At 47.9% G+C, this 21,035-nt stretch overlaps 1 protein-coding gene across 1 annotated transcript in view; it reads left to right on the top strand.

Moving 5' to 3' along the window:
- Window positions 1-21,035, top strand: part of LOC147701479 (sodium-dependent neutral amino acid transporter B(0)AT2-like) — a 155,317-nt gene that overhangs the window by 115,202 nt on the left and 19,080 nt on the right. The window contains exons 7-10 of the mRNA XM_086930152.1: window positions 2,350-2,591; window positions 4,087-4,270; window positions 4,596-4,797; window positions 15,324-15,483. Coding sequence (XP_086786278.1) covers window positions 2,350-2,591; window positions 4,087-4,270; window positions 4,596-4,797; window positions 15,324-15,483 — 788 coding nt within the window. The remainder of the gene's footprint in view (window positions 1-2,349; window positions 2,592-4,086; window positions 4,271-4,595; window positions 4,798-15,323; window positions 15,484-21,035) is intronic.

Genomic DNA, 21,035 nt, shown 5'->3' with positions numbered 1-21,035 from the left:
GTGATCGATTAAACCCAGATCAGTTGACTGGGGGTGAGTGTTTGATTTGCTCAAACGCTCCGTTCATCATCCCCTTTTGTTTCGCTCTAGATTGATGGAAGCATAAGCCATACATCCATAACTTCAGTAGAAAATTCTCAGTATTGGCCAGCGGCACGGAACGTTGATTAAGAGGGATTCCTCAATATAGAGATGGTGCCCTTGACCTTAAAATGAAATGTAGCTGGATAAATAAATTACTATAGTACTGATGTGCATTTTGCACATGCGCAGGCCTTGGCTAAAGGCGTGTGGTACAAAGCATGACTGAATGCCAGCAACCCAAGAGTTGGCTGACCGTAGCCCCCGACTGCATGCTAATGGCAGAGACCAGTGCAAACGTGGAAGCCAAAGGATATAAGCAAAGCATAACTATGGGCAAGAAGTCTTGAAGTAGCTTTGCCAAGGCTGATCCTCTCTCACCTGTGAACTGTGCTGCCAGAGGGACATTCCTTCAGAAAGGCCACCTGGAGGTCAAACACCATTTTAGTGGTTCCAAAACTCCTACAGCTCCAGATGAAACTTTGGAATAAAAGCTTTCATTGTAATTACAATTACTACTAGACGTGTTTCTGAATTTTAAGCTTGTTCAGTAAAACAACAATATGCCAGATTTGCACTGACAAGGGGTGCTCAAGGCCAACTACCGATGTATCTATAAGTCCCTGCAGGGTTCATACTAAATCAGTTATGGCATTGCTAGCTTTTTCAGAATTGAAAGAGCTCTGCACAAGCATAATTTTGACAAGCACTGTGCATCTTTATGGGCAGAGCAAACAGACTTCGCTGATTGGTTTATGTCGAGCCTTTTCCAGTCAGATAATCTGCAGATAGCCTGAAGTGGCAGGTCAGGCTAGGGCTTCCAGATTCTTTTTTTTGGAATCCTTAGAAATGGGGGGCTCTATTTTGCGCTCTGCCAACCTACAGTCGCAGCATTTAAAAACCCTGTTTGTTTGATTTATATATAACACTGACCTGCAACAATCTCGCAATGGGGCGGAGTGGAGGGGACTCGGTGTTTTAGATGCAGGCTGAAGGCGCGGACCTGCCTCTTATATTTTCCACCTGTCTGCATAGAATCAATAGGCCGGGAAATTGTTTTTTTTTTTTTAAGGGAGGTACTGCTATTAGGAACAGATGGCCACTCACAGCTTGGATTTCCCTACATATATAGCGAGTTGTTAATTAATCTAAAAACATTAGCTAATTTGGGATTATTTAATCAGCCCTATCAGAATTGCTGCTGCTATTTCTTATGATTGTCTTTTTTTGGCTGTGCTCTTAGGTTGCACTCAACCAAAATCAAATTGTTTATATTCTTGCACTCTATTAGTGTTTTTTTTTGTTTTTGTTTTTTAGCTGTCGTTTAGGAATTTTTATGGCTGTATATTTATTATGAATCAATATCTACTTTTTGTAATATATCTATGCCTATGATTTCTTTTATTGCTGTAACCTGTTTGTTTATATTAGGCAAAAAACATAATATGTAGATAATTTCCACCATACATTAGCATATAATGCGACCGAGCCGACAGAAGAGTATATGATTGTTAAGGCATATTCTGATACAGCTGTGGCAGTGACTGTGATATTTCACACTGGGCTGCTGCTGCTGCTGCAGGAGATCAGCGCTGCGACCTTGATCTCCAGATAAGAAGAGAGTTAAGAGTGGAGCAGATGGTGCTGAAGAGCCTCTTTAAATAAGGAAGTCATCACTCCTGCATGCATATTACACATACTGCTATTTATCGTAATTCACACACATTTTTTAAATATCAAAGTTAATTCCTTCTAACCACAGCTCTCCAGTTAGGTGTCTTTTATAACTCAGTGTGGGGCTTGTGCAAAACTAGCACACTTGTGCTGAACTGTCTTAAGATGGTATTCTGGGGAGTGTGGGTGGAGCAGGTTAGTGTGGTGATACTTAGTCTCAATTACAATGGCTCGGAAACAAATACTCATATAAGAAAATGGCTGGGCAAGGATATTGATGTTGCTAGTCTACTGTACCAAGGATGTCTAGACTTATGAACTGAGAATAATTCAATGCATGTTTAGTCCATGTAAAATAGCGCACATGAGTACTGTAGTTACAGGTAAATACATGTTTCCATGTGAAGGCTATGCTGCAGGTGTTCAGCCTGTACTGGTAGATCCAACCTTTTCCTACTACTGAGAACCTTACCCTTCTCACCAACCGTTTCCCCGTCCCTGTTTTAACCAGTGTTTTCAACTACCTGTCAGCCATTATCATGTCTGCAGTCAGAACAAGAGTAATATTTTCTCTCCCTTCGTTTCTTTTTGCAGCTGGAGATCTGGGGTGACATCCAGGTGTGGCGTCAGGCTGCCACCCAGGTTTTCTTTGCACTTGGCCTTGGCTTTGGTAGTGTAATTGCCTACTCCAGCTACAACAACCATAACAACAACTGCCACTTTGATGCCATTCTCGTATCCTTCATAAACTTCATGACGTCTATCCTGGCCACACTGGTGGTTTTTGCTGTTCTTGGATTCCGCGCTAACATTATTACACATCGCTGCATTGAAGAGTGAGTACAACTGAGGATTGGCAAATTAGGATAGGTGTATTCTGTGAAGTGAATGTTTGAATGAATTTATGTTGATGGATAGACTTTCAGCTTCATTTATGTTCAAGAGGTTAATTTTGAATTTTTGCTTGATCTATGTGATTATTTTTATGTTCAGTGGTTAGTTTGGAATCGTCCAGAGGATCTCTGTTTTACATTGGCATAAACCGTAGGCTGATAAACTTATGTTGAGGAGATAATTGTATATTTGTGTTGGGATAGATGTTGGCATGGATTGGAAGTTTGTATGAATTAATGTTTCAATTTATCGATCTAGTCTGGTTTGTTTTACTTTCCCATTGATACATACTTGCTCTCCTGAATTGTTATTTTTATGAATTGTGTAGGTGAGATGATTGTATCTTTACCTAACTTATTTGATGCAAACAGGGAGTGGATATTTTCATAGCTTCAAATGGAGTAGCTCAATTTAATTACAGCAGTGGTTCTTAACCTGTGGTCCGGGGACTTCTGTAGGGGGTGGGGGGGAGTCAGCAAAGCCTACTCGGGATCCGCGACTGCTTTGAAAATTAAGTATTATTAACAGATTAATAAAGTGCATATAACTGAAGAAACTAAATGTAAAAATGAACTCATGCCGTAGATTTGAAGGAATTTCAAAACGGATGCCCAAAATTAAGTTAGTATGCTCAGTTTGATTAATGTGAGCTATACAAGTACATCAAACAAAATAGAATGCGGACAATGAGTAGCCTCAATTAAATTTAGAAAAGCTCAAACCTTCCCATTTAAAGGTTTAATTTTATGTTTGTTTGAAATATTTCATCATCTGTACATTTGTTTGAATGCTTGTTTCTGTTTTTTGTGTGTGTTTTCTGCAGTTCAAATCATCCCCAGATTGCCGTAATGACTCATTGCGGATCCCTGGATTCCAATGTTGATTCAGTGGGGCTCCCCGGGTTCTAGTAATGATTAAGTGGGGTCCACAGAAGTCAAAAGGTTAAGAACCAGTGAATCAGAGGATGAATGCTTTCGTTTTGACAGAGCATGTTTGATATTTTGGTTAGTTTGAGAACACAGATGTTGACATTAATGTCATATTTTAATATTGAGATGATTGGATGGAATTGCAAATTCAACAAAAGTGAGACATAGCATACTACACTCAGTGCCTCTGTGTGTTTACATATAATCCTAATAGTATTACAACGACTTAGGTAAATTATATTTGACTGTTCACTGCTAAGTGAAACCTACTCAGAGGGCTCAGATTTGAACAAGAACCTTGGGCATTGAGAACAGGGCAATGAATACAGGGCACACCTATGGATGCTAATGTGGCATGGTTCAACAGTATGGAATGATGCAAGCGAGTTGAGAAAAACGGAAATTGTAGGTGCTTGGTGATCTGGTGAATGATACTACTGTAATTCTCACTGCTAGAAATTCACTTGGCAGAACTACAAATTTCACTCTTTCTCTCTTCCTTTGTTAGAAATGTGGCAAAGATAGTGGACCTGGTCACTACTCTGAGTGTACCAGCCCTGTTTCTTCCGACCGAGAACATCACTACCTCTGAGGAGTACAGCAAGTGGTTCCTTAGCATTTCAGAGATTGATAACCACACATTGCAGCTGCATGGTATTGAGCACTGTAAGGTGGAGAACGAGATGAACAAGGTGCGTCCTCATTTCCATCACCTTCTTTCTAGCAATCAACCCCTGAGCTACGGTTTTGTCAACACAGACGTTTGTATTTTGCAGTACATATAGCCAAAGTCTGTGATGACTGAACTTCATGTTGTTGTTTTCATTGGCTTTGCCTTGCGGGGGTTGAGGTGGTATTGGCACCACTAGTTTGTGTTCTGCATTGTCTTTATGTTGCACATTTGTCTAATGCTTCTTCTAGCAATAGGAGCTGATGACTTATATACTGGAAATAGGAACTGTTTGCTGAGATAGCAGTATGCATCAATAATCCTTTCCTTTCTCATGTCCTTCTCAGGGAGTGGAAGGCACAGGTCTGGCGTTCATCGCCTTCACAGAAGCCATGACACACTTTCCTGCCTCACCATTCTGGTCCGTACTCTTCTTCTTCATGCTTCTCAACTTGGGGCTGAGCACGATGTTTGGGACAATGCAGGGAATCCTCACTCCACTTCTCGACAACTTTTCTGCTTTGCGCAAGAGGAAGACCATCTTCACAGGTATCCCTTCGCCCCTCCTGCAATATTGTTTCCTTTCGTTGCCAGACATGTAGATTCCCAACCCCTAGCCATACAAGTGTACTGGTGTACATGCAAAGCTTCTATTACCAATGCACCCATTTAGTTAGATATTCACATGAATGGAGGATATGCAAGTGCTTCTTCCTCTTGGAACACTGCAAGGTTGTGCATTTTCTCCTGCCCCCAGTGAATCACCTCACTCTGTTACGGGCACAGAGACTCTCAGTACATACTGTTTTTGTGCTCTTACTTTAATGTTCAGATTTAGTACTAGTTGCTGACCATTCTGGCACAAACCTGACTGTTGTGTGGGTAGCGTGCATGTTCACTCTCCACCAGGCATAATATAATTGGTCTCTCTTCTCCTAGCTTTTTTTGGCTCCCAGGCACACTGTGAGTGCTCCATCATCATTAGGTATTGATTTCCCGTTTTTACATAGCATGCCTGCTCATTACTTAACCTCCATTCTCTAAATGCCCCTTTTCTATTCTCTGAAAAATACACTAACTGCCCACACCATATATATTTTACACTACTTATTTTAAGAACTAAACCAAAAACAACTAAACCACACCAAATTTACAACCAGCTAACGCTAGTTGACTCAATGAGAGTGTTCGCTCCTTAGGTTTTGGCAAAACCTAAGGAGCGAACACTCTCATTGATTGACTCAATGAGCGAACACTCTCATTGATTGACTCAATGAGCGAACACTCTCATTGATTGACTCAATGAGAGTATTCGCTCCTTAGGTTTTGGCAAAACCTAAGGAGCGAATACTCTCATTGATTGACTCAATGAGCGAACACTCTCATTGATTGACCCTAATGAGAGTATTCGCTCCTTAGGTTTTGGCAAATCCTAAGGAGCGAATACTCTCATTGATTGACTCAATGAGCGAACACTCTCATTGATTGACTCAATGAGAGTGTTCGCTCCTTAGGTTTTGGCAAAACATAAGGAGCGAATACTCTCATTGATTGACTCAATGAGCGAACACTCTCATTGATTGACTCAATGAGAGTGTTCGCTCCTTAGGTTTTGGCAAAACCTAAGGAGCGAACACTCTCATTGATTGAGTCAACTAGCGTTAGCTGGTTGTGAATTTTGTCACCCTTTGGTGAAATAGTCTCCTTCCCTGACTTTGTCTGAAAGTTATTCTTTCGAATATTGATTTTTGTATACTAATTTATTGAAGTACAAACACATTGGGATGTATTGTTTGTTTTGTATGTAGGATGTTTACGTTGCATTTATTTTTTATGAGTAGTGATGTCATGTAATATGTATATGTGTTGTAAATAGTATTGAATGTATACATGTTTCTTTTTTCATTACCAATTTGATAAAAAGAGTGTATAAAAAGAATATCAAAAGTCATTAATTGTTTTTGGTTTAGTTCTTAAAATAAGTAGTGGAAAACGTATAAGGTGTGGGCAGTTTGTGTATTTTTCTGTTTAAAAAGGGTCCAGCCCACTCCATGTAGGACCTAACTCTTTACCTTTTCTATTCTCTGGCACAACACATGGCCTCCCTCTCCACATACATAAGACTTCCCTCCTCTCCTCAATCAATCAATCAGAGGTTTATAAAGCGCTCTACTCACCCGTGAGAGTCTCAAGGCTCCTCTAGGCACAGTATGAGCTATGAGTTACCAATGGGCTCTGTCTCATTGTGCAGAACAAATGAATGCTCAAACCATGTCCCACCAAGTAGAGCCTCCCCTCGCTCTCTGAGAACATAATTTTTCAGCTACAGTGTGCATATTCCTTCTCAAAGCTCAGAGTAACCTCTTTGCTTTAGGCCCAGCCTTAGTGCTCCTTCCCTGTCATTGTTTTAAATCGTTCCTTTCTTCAGGCAACCTGGAAGCTTTTTCGTATATGTACATATTGCTTATTGGCTCTCTTCTTTGCAATTTCGAAGTGCATTTATAGTGATATGCAATGATTGAGACTATTGGGAAACTAGGACAGTCAAGAAGAGTGATGCTAAGAACACACCAACGTGGGTGATGGGCAGCCTGCAGAATAGCAAAATGAGTGACTGGAGGCAAATGCACAAAGAGAGCAGGCAAGATGGAGGAGACCAACAATTTGCTAAACGTGGGCACGGTGGGAGAGTGTGGACATACGAATACAGTAGGGCCAGCTAGAGACGAAAAGAGGTTGAAAGATGACAAGCAATTTGGGAGGAAGCAGATTGGTATGGACGGATGTATGTAAATGGAAAATCATTAAAAGGCGTGCTTGAGAACCAATGGTGTTATTGTGACAGTCAGTTCAAAGTGGACATAAATGAGTGTATGACAATTCTGGTGATTGTTAGAAATGGGGGTCTCGAGCTGGCAATGGTTTGGACCTTTCTCTAAGTAGGGACCCTTCTTCCTAGTCTGCGTAAGGGGATGCACTTCTAAAATATCTCCTGCTTCATCCTCCTGGTAGCTTGGCACGCGCAGGTTTAGCTCCGAGGCAGTGTGTAAAGCATTTGTGCACACATACACTAATACAGTGAAAATGGTACAATTGGACACCACACCAGTTTAGAAAAATACGTAATCTTTAATTAAACCAAAGAAAATCAAAACTACAAAAATCCGCAATACAATAATCAAAATGTACTTCTTAGAAGGTAAAAACAGTTCTGTCCATAGCAACCCATAGATACAACGCTTACAACACAGAGTACCTTGGTGTGTCGCAATCATAAACAAAAATAGCAGCAGGGAAGGTGATGCGTTGGTTCTTTACGCTCAGAGAAGATGATGCATTGGTTCCTTACTCGAGAGGAGGTGATGCATCAGTTCCTTATTGCCACGCAGGGGAGGTGATGCATCGGTTCTTGCTGAAGGGGAGGTGATGCCTCGGTTTCTTACTGTGCTGGGAGGTGATGTGTCGGTTTCTTACTGCGCCCCAGGTGTCCTTGCAGATTTGACAGCCCGGTGCAATGCGTGGGGATCAGGGATGTGTCGATTCTCGATGCGGTGGCAACGGCGCTGCGTTGGTTTCTCTAACCGCGGTCCTACGATGCATTGGTTTTTGCAGCCGCACAGCAGGGCCCATGTCGGAATCGGCGTGGTGATCTCAGACTTCGGAGATCGGTGCATGTGCAGAGATTTCTCCTGCCTTGATTTCTGCAGCGATGCATCGGAAACGGGTGCAGATGCGTCTCGCTTCTCGCAGTTGTGTCTCTTTCCCAAATCCCAAAAGCAGGAACAACCTCCAGAGGTCCAATTCAGCAATTCAGCAATCAGCCCCTCCTGGCAGGTCAGAACTTCCAGCAAGGAAGTTCAGGGTAGCTGGTGCCCAGCCAAAACCAGTTCTAACCTCTCTGGTGCGACTTACTGGCAGGAGTAGGAGACAGCATTTTCCAAGGCAGATCAGGCCTATTCAGGTGTAAAAGAAATCTCCTACTCTGAATGCAGCCCAGATCTATTCAGCCCAGCCCTGACTCGCTCTGGAAAGTCAGGACACCCCCCACCCCCCTACCCCTCAAAGTGGCTGTCTGAACAGAATGCACATCCTCAGCCCCTGTCACTCCAAAGCCAGACAGTCAATACACAAACCTAGCAGAGCCACACAGGATGGCTAAGCAAGAAAATACCTACTTTCTAATAGTGGTATTTTCAAACACAGAATGTAAAAATCATCCTTACGCAAACATGTATCTTTATATTCTGGGATCTTATAAAGACTACTAGCCGCAGATTCCTTGACATAGAATTATCTCCAGGCGTGAGACTGGAACCGGGAAACTTTTTGCCACAGCATCCCTGCGCGCCGGGGGGACGTAAACGTAAACGTAAATTGATACTTGTATAGCGCACTACTCACCCGCAAGGGTCTCAAGGCGCTTGTACGAATACCACTGTGGAACCCATCCTGGCTTTCCCGGTGAGGCGTCCACTCCTGGGCACCCCCAGGGTGGAGGCCAGGCATCCTTAGCGTTGTGGGGGCCGTTGTGGAGATTAAGCAAGCTATTGCCCAGAGTTGCGGATTGGAATAGGCACCGAGGCGAAAATTATTAGGTCAGTGGAATTTTTGAGCCCAAGACCCGCCGAGGCGGGGAATTGAACCCTGGTCCCGGGCTAGAACTCTGCATCAGGGTCTGCCGCTCTAATCATTGAGCCACACTTCTCCACACGGCATCCCGCGACTCTGCTCAGGCGTCGTCCTTGCACGTGACATCAGCGAGGTCACATAAGTCCCACCCCGGTGCACCTACGTCCGTTTTTTTTTCCTTTTCCGCGTGCAACGCGGATCCGGTCTCTGTCTTTTTTCCTCATTGTGATATATTTTGGTGGAACTGTGTGCGAATGTCTTTGGGTTTAAAGACTTGCATGTCGCGTGGGCGCCTTATGTTGGCGACGGACCCTCACCTCATTTGCATGTGGTGTTTGGGGGAAGATCACGGCACTACTGATTGTGAGGCGTGCCAACACTTGAAGTTGCGGCAGGCGTGCCGGATGAAACTACTTTCGGCGCGTCTCTCAAGAGCGGCTTCATCCCTTCAATCAGCCTTGGCAGAAGGGTTCAGAAACGACCGTCGTTGGTGCCCTTATCCCTCTCCGATGTTTCAAGAGCGTCGCTCCCCGGTGGGTGAGTGTTGCAGCTTGTCCCCGCGGGCTGGTGTTAGGCCTGCCGGGGGAGTGGGCTCTCCGCTGGTGATGCGGCCCAATGTGTCATCCTCCTATCCACCGTTTTCCGGTGAGGGGGCGTCGAGAGTCCAGACGGAGACATATGCGGCGGCTTTGCAGGCCTCGCTGGCGTCCACTCCTCCGCCTTCCACTCCAGGGGCGTCAGCAGATCCCTTGCATTGCGCTGGGCCCTCCGCGGCGTCGCCGACAGCTCCTGCCCCAGCGCTGACTGGTTCGGATCCAGGCTTGGAGGATGTGGTGCTGTTGGGGTGTGGCCCTCTGGGGGTCCCTCCTTTGGACCACGGCACCTCTGCCTCGCCGTAAACTCCCGCGGGAGTCCCTGTGGTGTCGCGGGAGGTCGCTGGAGCTCGAGTCGTATCCCCGAGCCCCACTCGGCCGCCTGGACAGGCGGTGGCCTTGTCCACAGCTGAGCTGACTGTGCTGGCGCCTACTGGACCGGGCGATGCCACAGGGTCTATGGACCCTCCTCGTCCCGCTCTGGGTCGAGGCTGGAAGGGGGCCCCTCGTCCCCTTCCGGGCCCCTCTCGTCCCTCCATGCGGGCGGCTGCCTCGTCGGAGGGCGAGTCGGAGGTTGAATTGGCCCTGGCGGTGCCGCATGGATCGGCAGGCCACCTCCGTCACATTCGGGGCCGAGGCTGGCGGAAGGCTTCTTGTCACTCCCCTGGTCCCTCTCGTTCCTCCATGCAGGCGGCTGTCTCATTAGAGGTCGAGTCTGCGCCATTCCGGTGCCGTCCCTTGGCCACTTCGGCTCTGGCCCCGGGCCGGTCCCTGGCGCTGTGTGACTTGAAGGGGCCCTGTCCGGCATCTCCTTCGGCACCGGAGGGTGATTGATGACGTCCTGCCTCAGGCGGTGAACTCTACGGCGCCGAACAGGCGTTGAGTCGCGGATTCATCTTCGACGCTCCCTCTTCACCGGAGGTTGGATGCCTACTAGTGTCCTCCTCCCTGGAGACAGGCCGCCGCGAGGTGGCTTTTTCACCGGCGTCATCGAAGGGCGGCTCCCTGCCATTCCCGATGCCAAGGTGTTCGCCAGAGGAGCGACAGGTCCCCCACTCTTCGGTTCCTTCTGACTTCCAGGTCTGGCCTTTGCCCGCCAAGCTTGGCTTCGGTGCAGCCGCCTTAGTTTGCAGCCGTCGCCCACGGAGGAGCTGCTTTCTCCGCCGCAGGGCCCTACGGAGGCGAGTGCGGCCTTCAATCACGCAGTGTCCACGGCTGTGGGTATTTTGCGCATGGGTGAGCCCATTGCTCATTTCCCGGCGGACCATCTCTTGGATGTACTCCACTAGGGCTCGGGTGGGAGGGAGCTATTGCTTCCCTTTGAGGGTTCGCTCCTTTCTTCCCTGATGGGAGCTTGGAGGTGCCCCACCTCGGGGGATCCGGTGCCTCAACACCTTCTGCACTGGCACCTTCCGGAGCCACATGACCCGGTGTGTCTTTCCCTCTACCCCTCTGCCTCAAGTCCACTTTTGCGGACTGCTTTTCCCTCCCTGCCGCCACTGTTAACTCCGCCGTCCCGGGAGGCCCGATGGCTGGACGCTTTGGGGCGCAACATGTTCGTTTCGACCAGCGCTGCCCTGCGGGCCCTTAACACCTCATGTGTGTTGGCTAGGGCCTCCTCTTGTTTGTGGGACTCGGATGAGTCCTTGGGATCCGCCGCTTCACAGGAGACTGAAAGAATAACTGTCCCCGAGCACATCAAAAATTAGGTCTTGAGAGAAAAGAAATACCAGATCAAATTCTTTCATATTGTAAGTTCATTAAATCAGTCTCTTTTATTTTATTTTCTCTTCACAAAAGTGAGATTTCCATCACATAGTCAGTCTTCATACAGTATTCATTGGAATCGTACAAAGTGTAGCCAGGAAAACAAAGCCGACACGTGTTTCTGCTTGTAGAGTAGTAGTTTCTACTACTCTACAAGCTTAGCAGATGACTACGGGAGTACTCTCCCAGACACCGATTAGACTTATGATGGATGAAATTTTGACCACTTGAAGAGAATTCAACATTACTTGGTCTCACATTGTACTGGACCATAGACAGGTCATACCTGGAATGTGGTGTATGACTTCATGAGGAATCCTTTCATGTCCTGAAGAAGTCATTGGGTATTTGCTTCCTGTGACGAAACACGTGTCGGCTTTGTTTTCCTGGCTACACTTTGTACGATTCCAATGAATACTGTATGAAGACTGACTATGTGATGGAAATCTCTCTTTTGGGAAGAGAAAATAAAATAAAAGGGACTGATTTAATGAACTTACAATATGGAAAGAATTTGATCTGGTTTTTCTTTTCTCTTAAGACCTAATTTTTTTTGTGTTGTGCTCGGGGACAGTTATTCTTTCATTCTGTATTCTTTGTGTTTACACAGAGGAGTGTTGTGGAAGTAAGTGTCCGTTTTTCCCTTGTTCCTTGGAGCAACTTACTGTAGAATTTACTGTTAAAGTTGGTTTCGCGCAGGGCTAACCAAGCCACGCTCTGTGTTCTACTTCACAGGAGACTGTTCAGGTGGACTTACGGCATCATGCTTTGGATGGCCGGGAGCTAGTGGCGTTTATTCTCCGCTCCGCTCTGGACATCTCCGAGGTGCTGTGTCGGGCCATGGTTTCCTCAGTCGCCCTCCGTCGCCATGCTTGGCTTCGGGATGGCGTGTTCCCTGAAAATGTTCTGGAGCTGCTGATTTATCTTCCATTAGATGGCACCCTGTTATTCCATGCCTCGGCTGACTCTACCTTCCAAAGGTTCTTGGCAGGGCTTCGTCGTCCTCCTTATCCTCCCCTCCTCCTTCACTGCTGAATCGAGCTGGTTCTGGACCTTCTTTCTGGCCGCTTGCCCTTGCTGTGTGGTGTGTTTTATGGCCATTCGAGTCCTCCTTGCTGGGACTGTGGCACAGACTTGGCCCTGAGATTAGGCCTTCTGTTTTTCTCTTGGGCTCCTTGGTAAGCCTTCAGCTGTTTTTTTTCCCTCGTGGCTCTTTAGTTTTTCCTCTGCTACGGAAGTTCCTTCCGAAGAGGTTTCCCATGTCTTGGGACTTAACTTATCCTATGTGGGGTAGTTGTAGCTGTTATATAGCTTGCACTCTGCTAGGGAGTTCTGGACGCCTTCAGGCCTCTGCTCTCCATGGTGTTATGTATGTTGCTGATGCTTCTTTAGGTCGTGTGCGCGGACCCCTCGTTGTAGTGGATCCGGGCATTTCCTCGCCTTCATGCTCCTGTCTCGGAGGCTGGGATGGTTCTGTGTTTCTCCCTTTGTCAGGTGTAGCCTGCCTGGTCTTCCTGGAGCCCCGGGTTGTTCTTCCGGTTTTCGGCAGCTTATTGCTACCGGCGCCGCTCTGTCTGGTATGTTGTCTTCCGTCTATGCTGGGCTCGCCTTCTTTTCCCTCGTTTCCTTGGGCCCTCTAGGCTTTCTTCTTCCTTGCCCTGGCATTGGATGGGATCCTTGTTGCCTTGTAGAGGTGTGGGGTGCTTCGACCTCCCTGAACTTGCCCTGGTTCCCCTGTGGAGGGTGAACGGGCTTCTTCTCAATTCTTCTAACTTCTTCTTCTTCCCACATCCCTCTTGGGGTCAGGGGTGTTCTGCTTGTGGGGTTCCCTTTGCCTGGGGAGAGGCTCCTCGCCCTGTCCATGGGGCGAGTCCCCTGTGAGCCTCTCTGTTAGGGCCAGGCTAGTGGGGTCCTTCGGCAGACCCTCCTTCCCAGTGGGTATGGCTAGGGTATCTATTCTACGTTAAAGAATCTGCGGCTAGTAGTCTCGATCAGATGTATGAGTTACTTACCTTCGGTAACGATGTATCTGGTAGAGACGATTCTATCCACATATTCCTTCACGGTCCACCCTTCCTCCCCGTTCTGCGAGGACCTTTTAGCTTGCCCTTTTGCACTCGCCTCCCGGTAGATGGATATGATGAGTGCATGCATTCTTTCGCTCTTTTGGCAAGACGTTGTCTTGCTTTTTGTTCCCTCCTCTTCCTGGCACTGTAGAGGTTGGATCTATTGGTACTCTTGTGCTCCTCTATTCTGGTTGCTCCAGGATTGAGTCTGGCCTTCCTTCGTCCCTCCTTTTCCTCCCCGTTGTTTCTGAAGGTCCTGGCCCTTCCGCTACCCTCTGGGGTTGGGTCATTTGGCCGTGCCCTGCCCGGGATCCCTTAGGGGGCTTGTCGCACTCTGTGCTGTGGTTGCCTTGGAGGTCTGTCGTTCCCTGTTTGTCTTGGAACTGGCTCCCCTTCATGGTTCTTGGTCGGGGTTGTACTCCTGCTACATGTTATCATGACATTTTGCATTTGTTCCTTGTCTTCAAGGGGTACAGTTTTCATAGCTGACAGTGTGGCTGTTCAGGGCTGTGCTCCGTTCTTTCTTCTTTCCCTGCTTTTGGGTACTGCAGTGTTGGCACTTCTCCTTTTGGTGTTCTTCGTCACCGTTCCTTTTTCTTTTCAATTTTTCTGCTGTTTCGCACACTGTTCCCATGCTTCCACAGTTTCTCTACTGGCTCCGCACTGTGGCGTGAAAGTTCTCCGAAGAAAACTGACGTAGGCGCGCAGGGTGGGACTTATGTGACCTCGCTGCGTCACGTACGCGGACGCGCGTGGGCGGAGTCACGTGATGCCGTCGCCCCGGCGTGCTGGGATGCTGTGGCAAAAAGTTTTCTGGATCCAGTCTCACGCCTGGGGATAATTCTACTTTAAGGAATCTGCGGCTAGAATCGTCTCTACCAGATACATTGTAACTGAAGGTAAGTAACTCGTACTTCAGGTATACTGAACCTTACCTTCCTATCTTCTCCCCATGAAAAATTATATGTATAATATGTTCTAAAAAAACTTCCATTCCATCCTAGTGGACAGGTAGCCTTTCAATTGTGAAAAAGGATATTGGGATTATTTCACATGCCACATATCAGGGTATGGCCTACCTTTCACATACACTGTACCCTGCCCACAGGGGTACCTTGGTCCTACCTTGGGGTGACTTGCATGTAAGAAAAGGGAAGGTTGAGGTCTGGCAATTGGGTGCACTTGCCAGTTCGACCCAGCAGTACTAGACTGCACACAGACACTGCAATGGCAGACCTGAGCCCATTTTGCAAGGCTGTGGGTGGCACAATCAGTGCTTCAAGCCCACTTGTTATTGTTATTGTTATTGTTATTGTTATAGTGGGTTTATATAGCGCCGGGTCACCTACAGGTCTCAGGGCGCTTTGACCACAGAACATAACATCCGGGATATAAAAAAAAGGGTGGAGTACTTAAGCTAAGCTGAGTGCTGCACTAACCGCAGCAGCATTTGGTTTACAGGCCCTGGGCAAACACGGTGCACTGTACTAAGGACTTAACAGTAAACCAAATAAGGCAATTATGGAAACACTAAACCATGACAATAATTTACAGAGGGACACTTGCGCTTTGGCATTGAACAGTTGAACAGCAGTGGCAAAGTGTCCAAATCTTCTAGACCAGCAAAAATGATGTCACACACACACAGTAAAAACACCGGCGGCAATGGAAAAAATACAGGGGGAACACCTGTCAAGGATGCCAGGTCTAACAGTGATTATATTATTTGTGAGATTCAGAACAGTTTAGAGAGTATGAGACAAGTGAGGCATTTAGGGAAGTGGGAGGATCTGGGTTAGATCGCAATATAAAACAAATGGAGCTTTAGAACAAATGGTGCCTCAGACAGGCCTTGTGAAAGTACAGATGACCTGTTGAAAAGATGGTAAATCGTGTTTTGATGATGAAATGTTGATATTGTACAAATGAGACTGTAGATCTGGCACATAGATGTGTAGACAAGGGTTTTGGTTTTGAGTTCAGTGATTTGCTTATTCTTGTGTCCCTTTTCTTGTTTCAGTGCTCTGCTGTGTATTGTCCTCCCTTATTGGGCTAATGTTTGTACAGCGTTCCGGCAACTACTTTGTCGCCATGTTTGATGACTACTCTGCTACGCTGCCCCTCATCATTGTTGTCATCTTTGAAAATGTTGCTGTAGCCTGGATCTATGGAGCTGACCGGTGAGGATAGAAACGTGAAGTCTGCATGGTATGGTATGGTTGGGAATCCTCACTGGGTCATATGCATTGACCATCTGTTCCTGCAGGATCCAAGAGCACGTTTGTAGAACGCATGTGTGCAGCGTGAACATCCTTTAGATTTATGTGCTTTGCATCATTCCATTGTCTAGTAATTGGGTTCATCGTTGTACCTCCTTAAAACTGTTCCTGAAAGCAAACAACCTCTTGAGCTGCATCAAATGTCCACAAAATGCACCACTGCCAGTTTGACACCATGTGCTTCAAGGGGGTCCTAAAATTACTTGCTCAGGAATCCGCAAGCAAAAATCTGTACCCTGAATTGAAAAGGTTCTCTCGACCACTATTGCGTCTAGCAGTGGGTTGTTATTCCAGAGATAAAGACCATGGCACACAGGGCGTGGTGATCCAGCCCTCACCGCCTTAGCTGCCAAGGTTTCAGATTGATATGTGTGAATTTTTCATAATTTTAGTGTTTTTATGAGTGACATTTAAGCAACTTTGAATGACACTGTCTCGCAAGCAAAAGAAAGCAGTAAAGATGAGAAAGCATATAATTATCAGAAAATTCACTCATTCCGGCAACAAGAAACTCTAAGAAGATCTTAAAATTACTGCACAGCACCAGAAATGGAAGGGCATCACTAACCTAGTACACTGACACTCGGGTGGGGGTGGCAAGTGATAACTACTTTACTTACTAAATGTTTTGGTGATCAGATCTTAAGCCAGGCAGCCGCAGCGCTGCGTGATTGGCCTTGGTGACTTACCCTTACCCCCTACCTCCCCAATATTATTACAGTTAAATGCCGCAGGAGCTCGGTCACTGCAGGCAGCCTAGCTGAATCCTCTCCTGGCAGCCGCTGCAACGGAACCGCGAAGCTCAGTGAATGTGGCGGTAGGTCATGGTCATGACTCTAACGACGCCCTGCACTCTCCCGACTGGGCTTGGCTACATTGAATTTTCATGAAGGTGGTCCGGCCGGTGCTAGCTGTAGTCATTCAGAACTGCTTGAGACAGGACCGGGCCGCTGCGAGGAGAGCTGAGTACATCATAATAGTTGCAGCCGGGGGCCTTCATAATTCCAGGACCCTGCGGCACACTGTCTTGTAGGATGCAGGACACTGCGTCCTTCCGCGGAGCTACGGCTAATGTATTAAACAACCTGACAGTCTAAGTAGTTCTAGTTGCTATTGGGCAGACTACCAGGCCGGCCGTGATGTCAGGCTGTCTATGAGCTGCTTCAAGTGACTTGAAGCCACTCAGGCATGCCCATTGGGATCAAAAGGCTTCACGCCCTCCTCCCCCCCCCCCCCCCCCCACTCACACCCCCCCAACCCTCATTGTGTACTTCACAGGTCTTTAAAAACATTTACTTGTTATCGAGGCTTTGTTGTGTTTTCACCCCTTCTTAGAGCCTCTGCATCTCCACTCTGCATATGGCTGGAATAATCACCCCCCCCACCCCCGAAATTTTTTGTAGTCTCCCCACACCTCCCCCTCGCCTTCCCTCCCCCCCCAAAAATGTGGCTCTAGTTGCGCCTCTGAAGCCACAGGAATTAAATAACTATAATACATTGTAGCGCTGACTCTTAGCTTGCCAGCGCACTTAGCTCTCAGCATGCAGTCCTGCCAAGTGCCATGGAGCACCCCAAGCCTTCGAGAGCAGCCATCATTGCCACAGCAGCGTACTGCCAGCTGCCACACACAGGTTTGCAGCGCTTTAGTGACAAAAAGGTATCATGCAAATATGCATTGTGAGAAGTTGGCCTGGTATATAATGCTCACTAATTCTAGTGATCACTTTGTACCATGCCAAGCAACCCTTATGATGATTGGTTGTAAGTCAACCTTATAGACCAGTTATCCTAGTGGTAACGTGGACAAAGCAGTCTTAGGCTAAACTCTGAAAGGCATGTGAAGCCAGCTGTATTACCATACACAACCCCCTTGAATACCAAATGAAAGGACACCACACAGATATATATTGGAAATATATATTGATTTATTAACTAAAAGTATCCCCTGGACTCTTTATGAGCACAGAAGCACAAGCGTTAAACACAAGACAGTTTAAAATATACAAAAGTTGCACAATATGGATGAGCCCTAGGGGCCACCTAAACCATATACTAAGAAAGTGGTATAAGAGATACCAATCGGAAAGGAAACAGGCCTAGGGCCTTGGGAATTGCTGGAGCTATTCGAGACTAGCAGTGACTAAGTCGGGAAAGGCCCGCGGGACTCGGGTGCAGTGTTTAAAGTGCACGCACTCACCAATGCAAAGTCTATGGTGCGTAAAAAGTACAAAGTTATTTAGTTCGGAACCTTCCGAGTGACCTAGAAAGCTGAAACTTGAGACACAGGCCCTAGAGGTGCGTACCAGTGTAGGAACACCGGCGGAGCTGAGTTACCTCACCCACAGGAAGCGGGTGCACAGGGTCGAAGTAGTGTCGGGTTTCGTCACGCTGGTCGATGGTGCTTGGAGCTGAAGATGCTGCAGGCGGCTCGATGTGAAGAGTTCCGGTGGATCCAAGGGTGGATCTGAAGATGTGAAGACCTAAAAGCAGAGGGGACAATGTTCAAAGTCACTAGCCAGTGACTACTGTGGAACCAGATTGGAACCAGGCGATGTCGGGTGCAACCAGGCGTTGAGGTGTAGCTTCTCTCTGCAGCCACGTGGACACCGGGGGTCGAGGACGTCCAGGAGTCGGTCACGAGCTGTCCCACGCAGGCTTCTCGCTGTTGGCAGTGTCGGCAACTTGATCGGAGCAAACAGGCCTTGGCTAATGTAAGCCACGCAGGAGTCAAAAAAGGCTTAGTACTCGGACCAGCAAGGTCAGAGCGGGTGCTCCTTTTTACAGGAGCGCGGGCAAGTCTGGAGCAACCAGACCCGCAGTGTAGTTCTTCGGTTCGTCGCCAAGATGGCCGCTGACCACGTGGCTAGTGGCCGGGATGGCGCGTCGAGTGGCACAATGCAAAAGGGCCCCACGCAGATCGTGGAGATGCTGGGGGGCTGATCTTCGGTGCAAGGGCTGCTCGGTGGTGGGGGTTCTCAGTCCCCAAAGCACAACGTCGAGGATGCCTCTGGTGCTGCGCTGTCAGCTCTTCGGGTGTCTTCCAAGAAGTCCGGTCCCACGTCTCTCGGTGCCTCCACAGGTCCCTTTTTTGCAGGGACTGTGGATCGGGCTGTGAGAAGTCTGGGAGTCTGGGTCTTGTCAGGCTCTGGGCTCTGGCTCCGGCGGGAGGCGGCGGCAAAGCAGACGTCGATTCCCTGGTTGGTACCTGTATTCACAGGGTGGCCACTCCTAGGCCACAAGGGAGATTCTCTTCAGTCTTCTGAGCAGCAGAATGTCGAAGTCCAGTCTTCTTCTTTGTTTAAAGTTGATTCAGGATGATCTGCTGTGCAATGGCACTGCTCCCACTCTTATTCCCAATCTGAGGGGTGGATCACCTACTAGGTCCCTCCTCTGGGTGGGACCAGGAAGGGGGGCGGTTACACCCCCTTTCCTTTGTCCAGCTCCTCGCCAGGCCTGGGTCTGGAAAGTCCCAGGACCGGTTTGGACTGGCTTATGCACGGGGACACCTTGTGTGCCCCGGGCATGTCTCAATCTATTCAGCCCTGTCCTACCCAATATACAAAACCCTGTCTGGGGTGGTGCTCGCACCTCCCAAGGCAGGAAACTCTTTGTCCAAGCCTCCCTCGCTGGAAGGACTCCCAGCAGCAGGAGGTCAGACTTGTGTCTGTGGTGGCAGCATCCATTTTGTGATTCTGAGGCTCTGGTTAACTTTAACCGGGGTTAAGGCTACACACGTCGTGTCCCTCTAGAAGGGTGGAATGCTATCCCCGTCAACAGAACTGTTGAGGGGATAGTATTCAAATTCGTATGACACCTTACTCGACATGTTTTGATAAAGCCAAGCCAAAGATAGCAAATAACCGCGAGGATTATAATGCACGTAAGAGTGTATGGTATGGCAATATCCCGGAACAGCTTAGGGAGTGGTTCCCGACAGCTGCAGACAGGCTCAGCTCATGCTAGAGCACCATCTCACATATTTCCAAGCACTCTGCCTCCAGGATTGTTGAGGCCTTCCATAGGAGTGGCTGATAGGAACATATGTGTCCAGTTTAAGGTCAGGTATAGGGATACTATACATACGTAAGAGGTGATTACACCAACTTACCCCAGCTGAGTGATCAGCCAGTTGTGTCAAATATGGAGGCCAGGCCAGGGGTGGCACAATACATGCTGCAGCCCCTGGTAGGCCTTGGATGCACCTATGCCCTGGGTACCTGGGGTACACTGTTACAGGGGCCAACAAGGTGAACCAATTCCAATTGTGTTATGCACCTAAGGTACATGGAGTCCATTTTAAGGAGAGAGCAATCAGCCTGGGGCCCTGAATAGCAGGATCCCAGACCAACTAAGTCAAAAACCAGCTAAACACCAGGCAAAAGGTTTGGGGGTAACCATAGTCAGATATCCACCTTCCTACATAACCCCCCCCCCCCCCCCCAGCCCCCAAACGAAAGGAGATAAGGCTATCCTTGTCCAGGTAAGCCTATATTGCCTAAGTGGCCATATAAGGAAGTACCAGCTCTGGCTTGGTTACCCCCTGTCTCATGGTCCACTAAGCAATCCCTTACCCTAAGGGTATCTGAGGGTCTCCACCATAGGGAATCTCTACCTGTGGTGTGTCTTTGCAAAGTCAAAGGCTGGTGTTGAGATGGAGTACTGAAGTGAGTTTCCTCTGTAGGGCTCAGCTTCCTCCAATCGTTCTCCACCATGTGTGCCTTTCTTTCTTTGACTGAGTTGCACTGTGCTCTCAGGGTCAACCTCTGGCTACCAAAAGCTGGAGGCTGAGTCACTCTGTTTGGCTTACTGGAGGGACAGTTCAGGTTTGGGCCCCTAGGGTCCCAGGTTTGGCTGTGCCCAACAATATCCATCTGGGGGAGGTCCCTAACTACTTTTAAGGGGGATCCCTCAGGAGTTTTTAAAGTTTGCACCTCACTAGGGCTACTAGTTTCGGTGCCCCTAATCTGTTGATGGGGGTGCTTTTTTTGACAGGGGCCCCCTTGGGTCTCACTGTCCTTCTTGTCCTATGCAGCCCTGGGCTGAGTAAGGCAAGGTAGAGAGGGGCAGGTTACCTGCTCCAGACTGGGTCCCACCTGAGAGGGGTCCACTGCCATCAGAGGCTCTGTCAGGCCAGGCCTAACAACCTCTGGGACAGTTCCTTCATCAGGGGTAAGATCAGTTCCCTGAGGAGGCTGATCCTTTCCTAAAGTCTGGTGAGGGGGAGATTTCTCTTCCTCCTCCATGCTCTCAGTTTGGGTGGAGTGATCCATCATTTCAGGCTTCACTACCCATGTATCTGTTTGAGTTTGGGCTGTGGCCATCACAGCCCTTCCAACCTTTTCTGTAGGAGACTCAGTTTGGGTATGGGCTGTCACCATCACAGCCCTGCTACTCTTTTCAGGAGGGAAGTTAGCTAAAGATGGGGCTGAGGTTTGCTCAGCCCTCCCAACCTT

Source organism: Lissotriton vulgaris, chromosome 7, assembly GCF_964263255.1.
Source record: "Lissotriton vulgaris chromosome 7, aLisVul1.2, whole genome shotgun sequence".
NCBI lineage: Eukaryota > Metazoa > Chordata > Amphibia > Caudata > Salamandridae > Lissotriton > Lissotriton vulgaris.
This window is presented reverse-complemented; position numbering and strand designations above follow the sequence as displayed.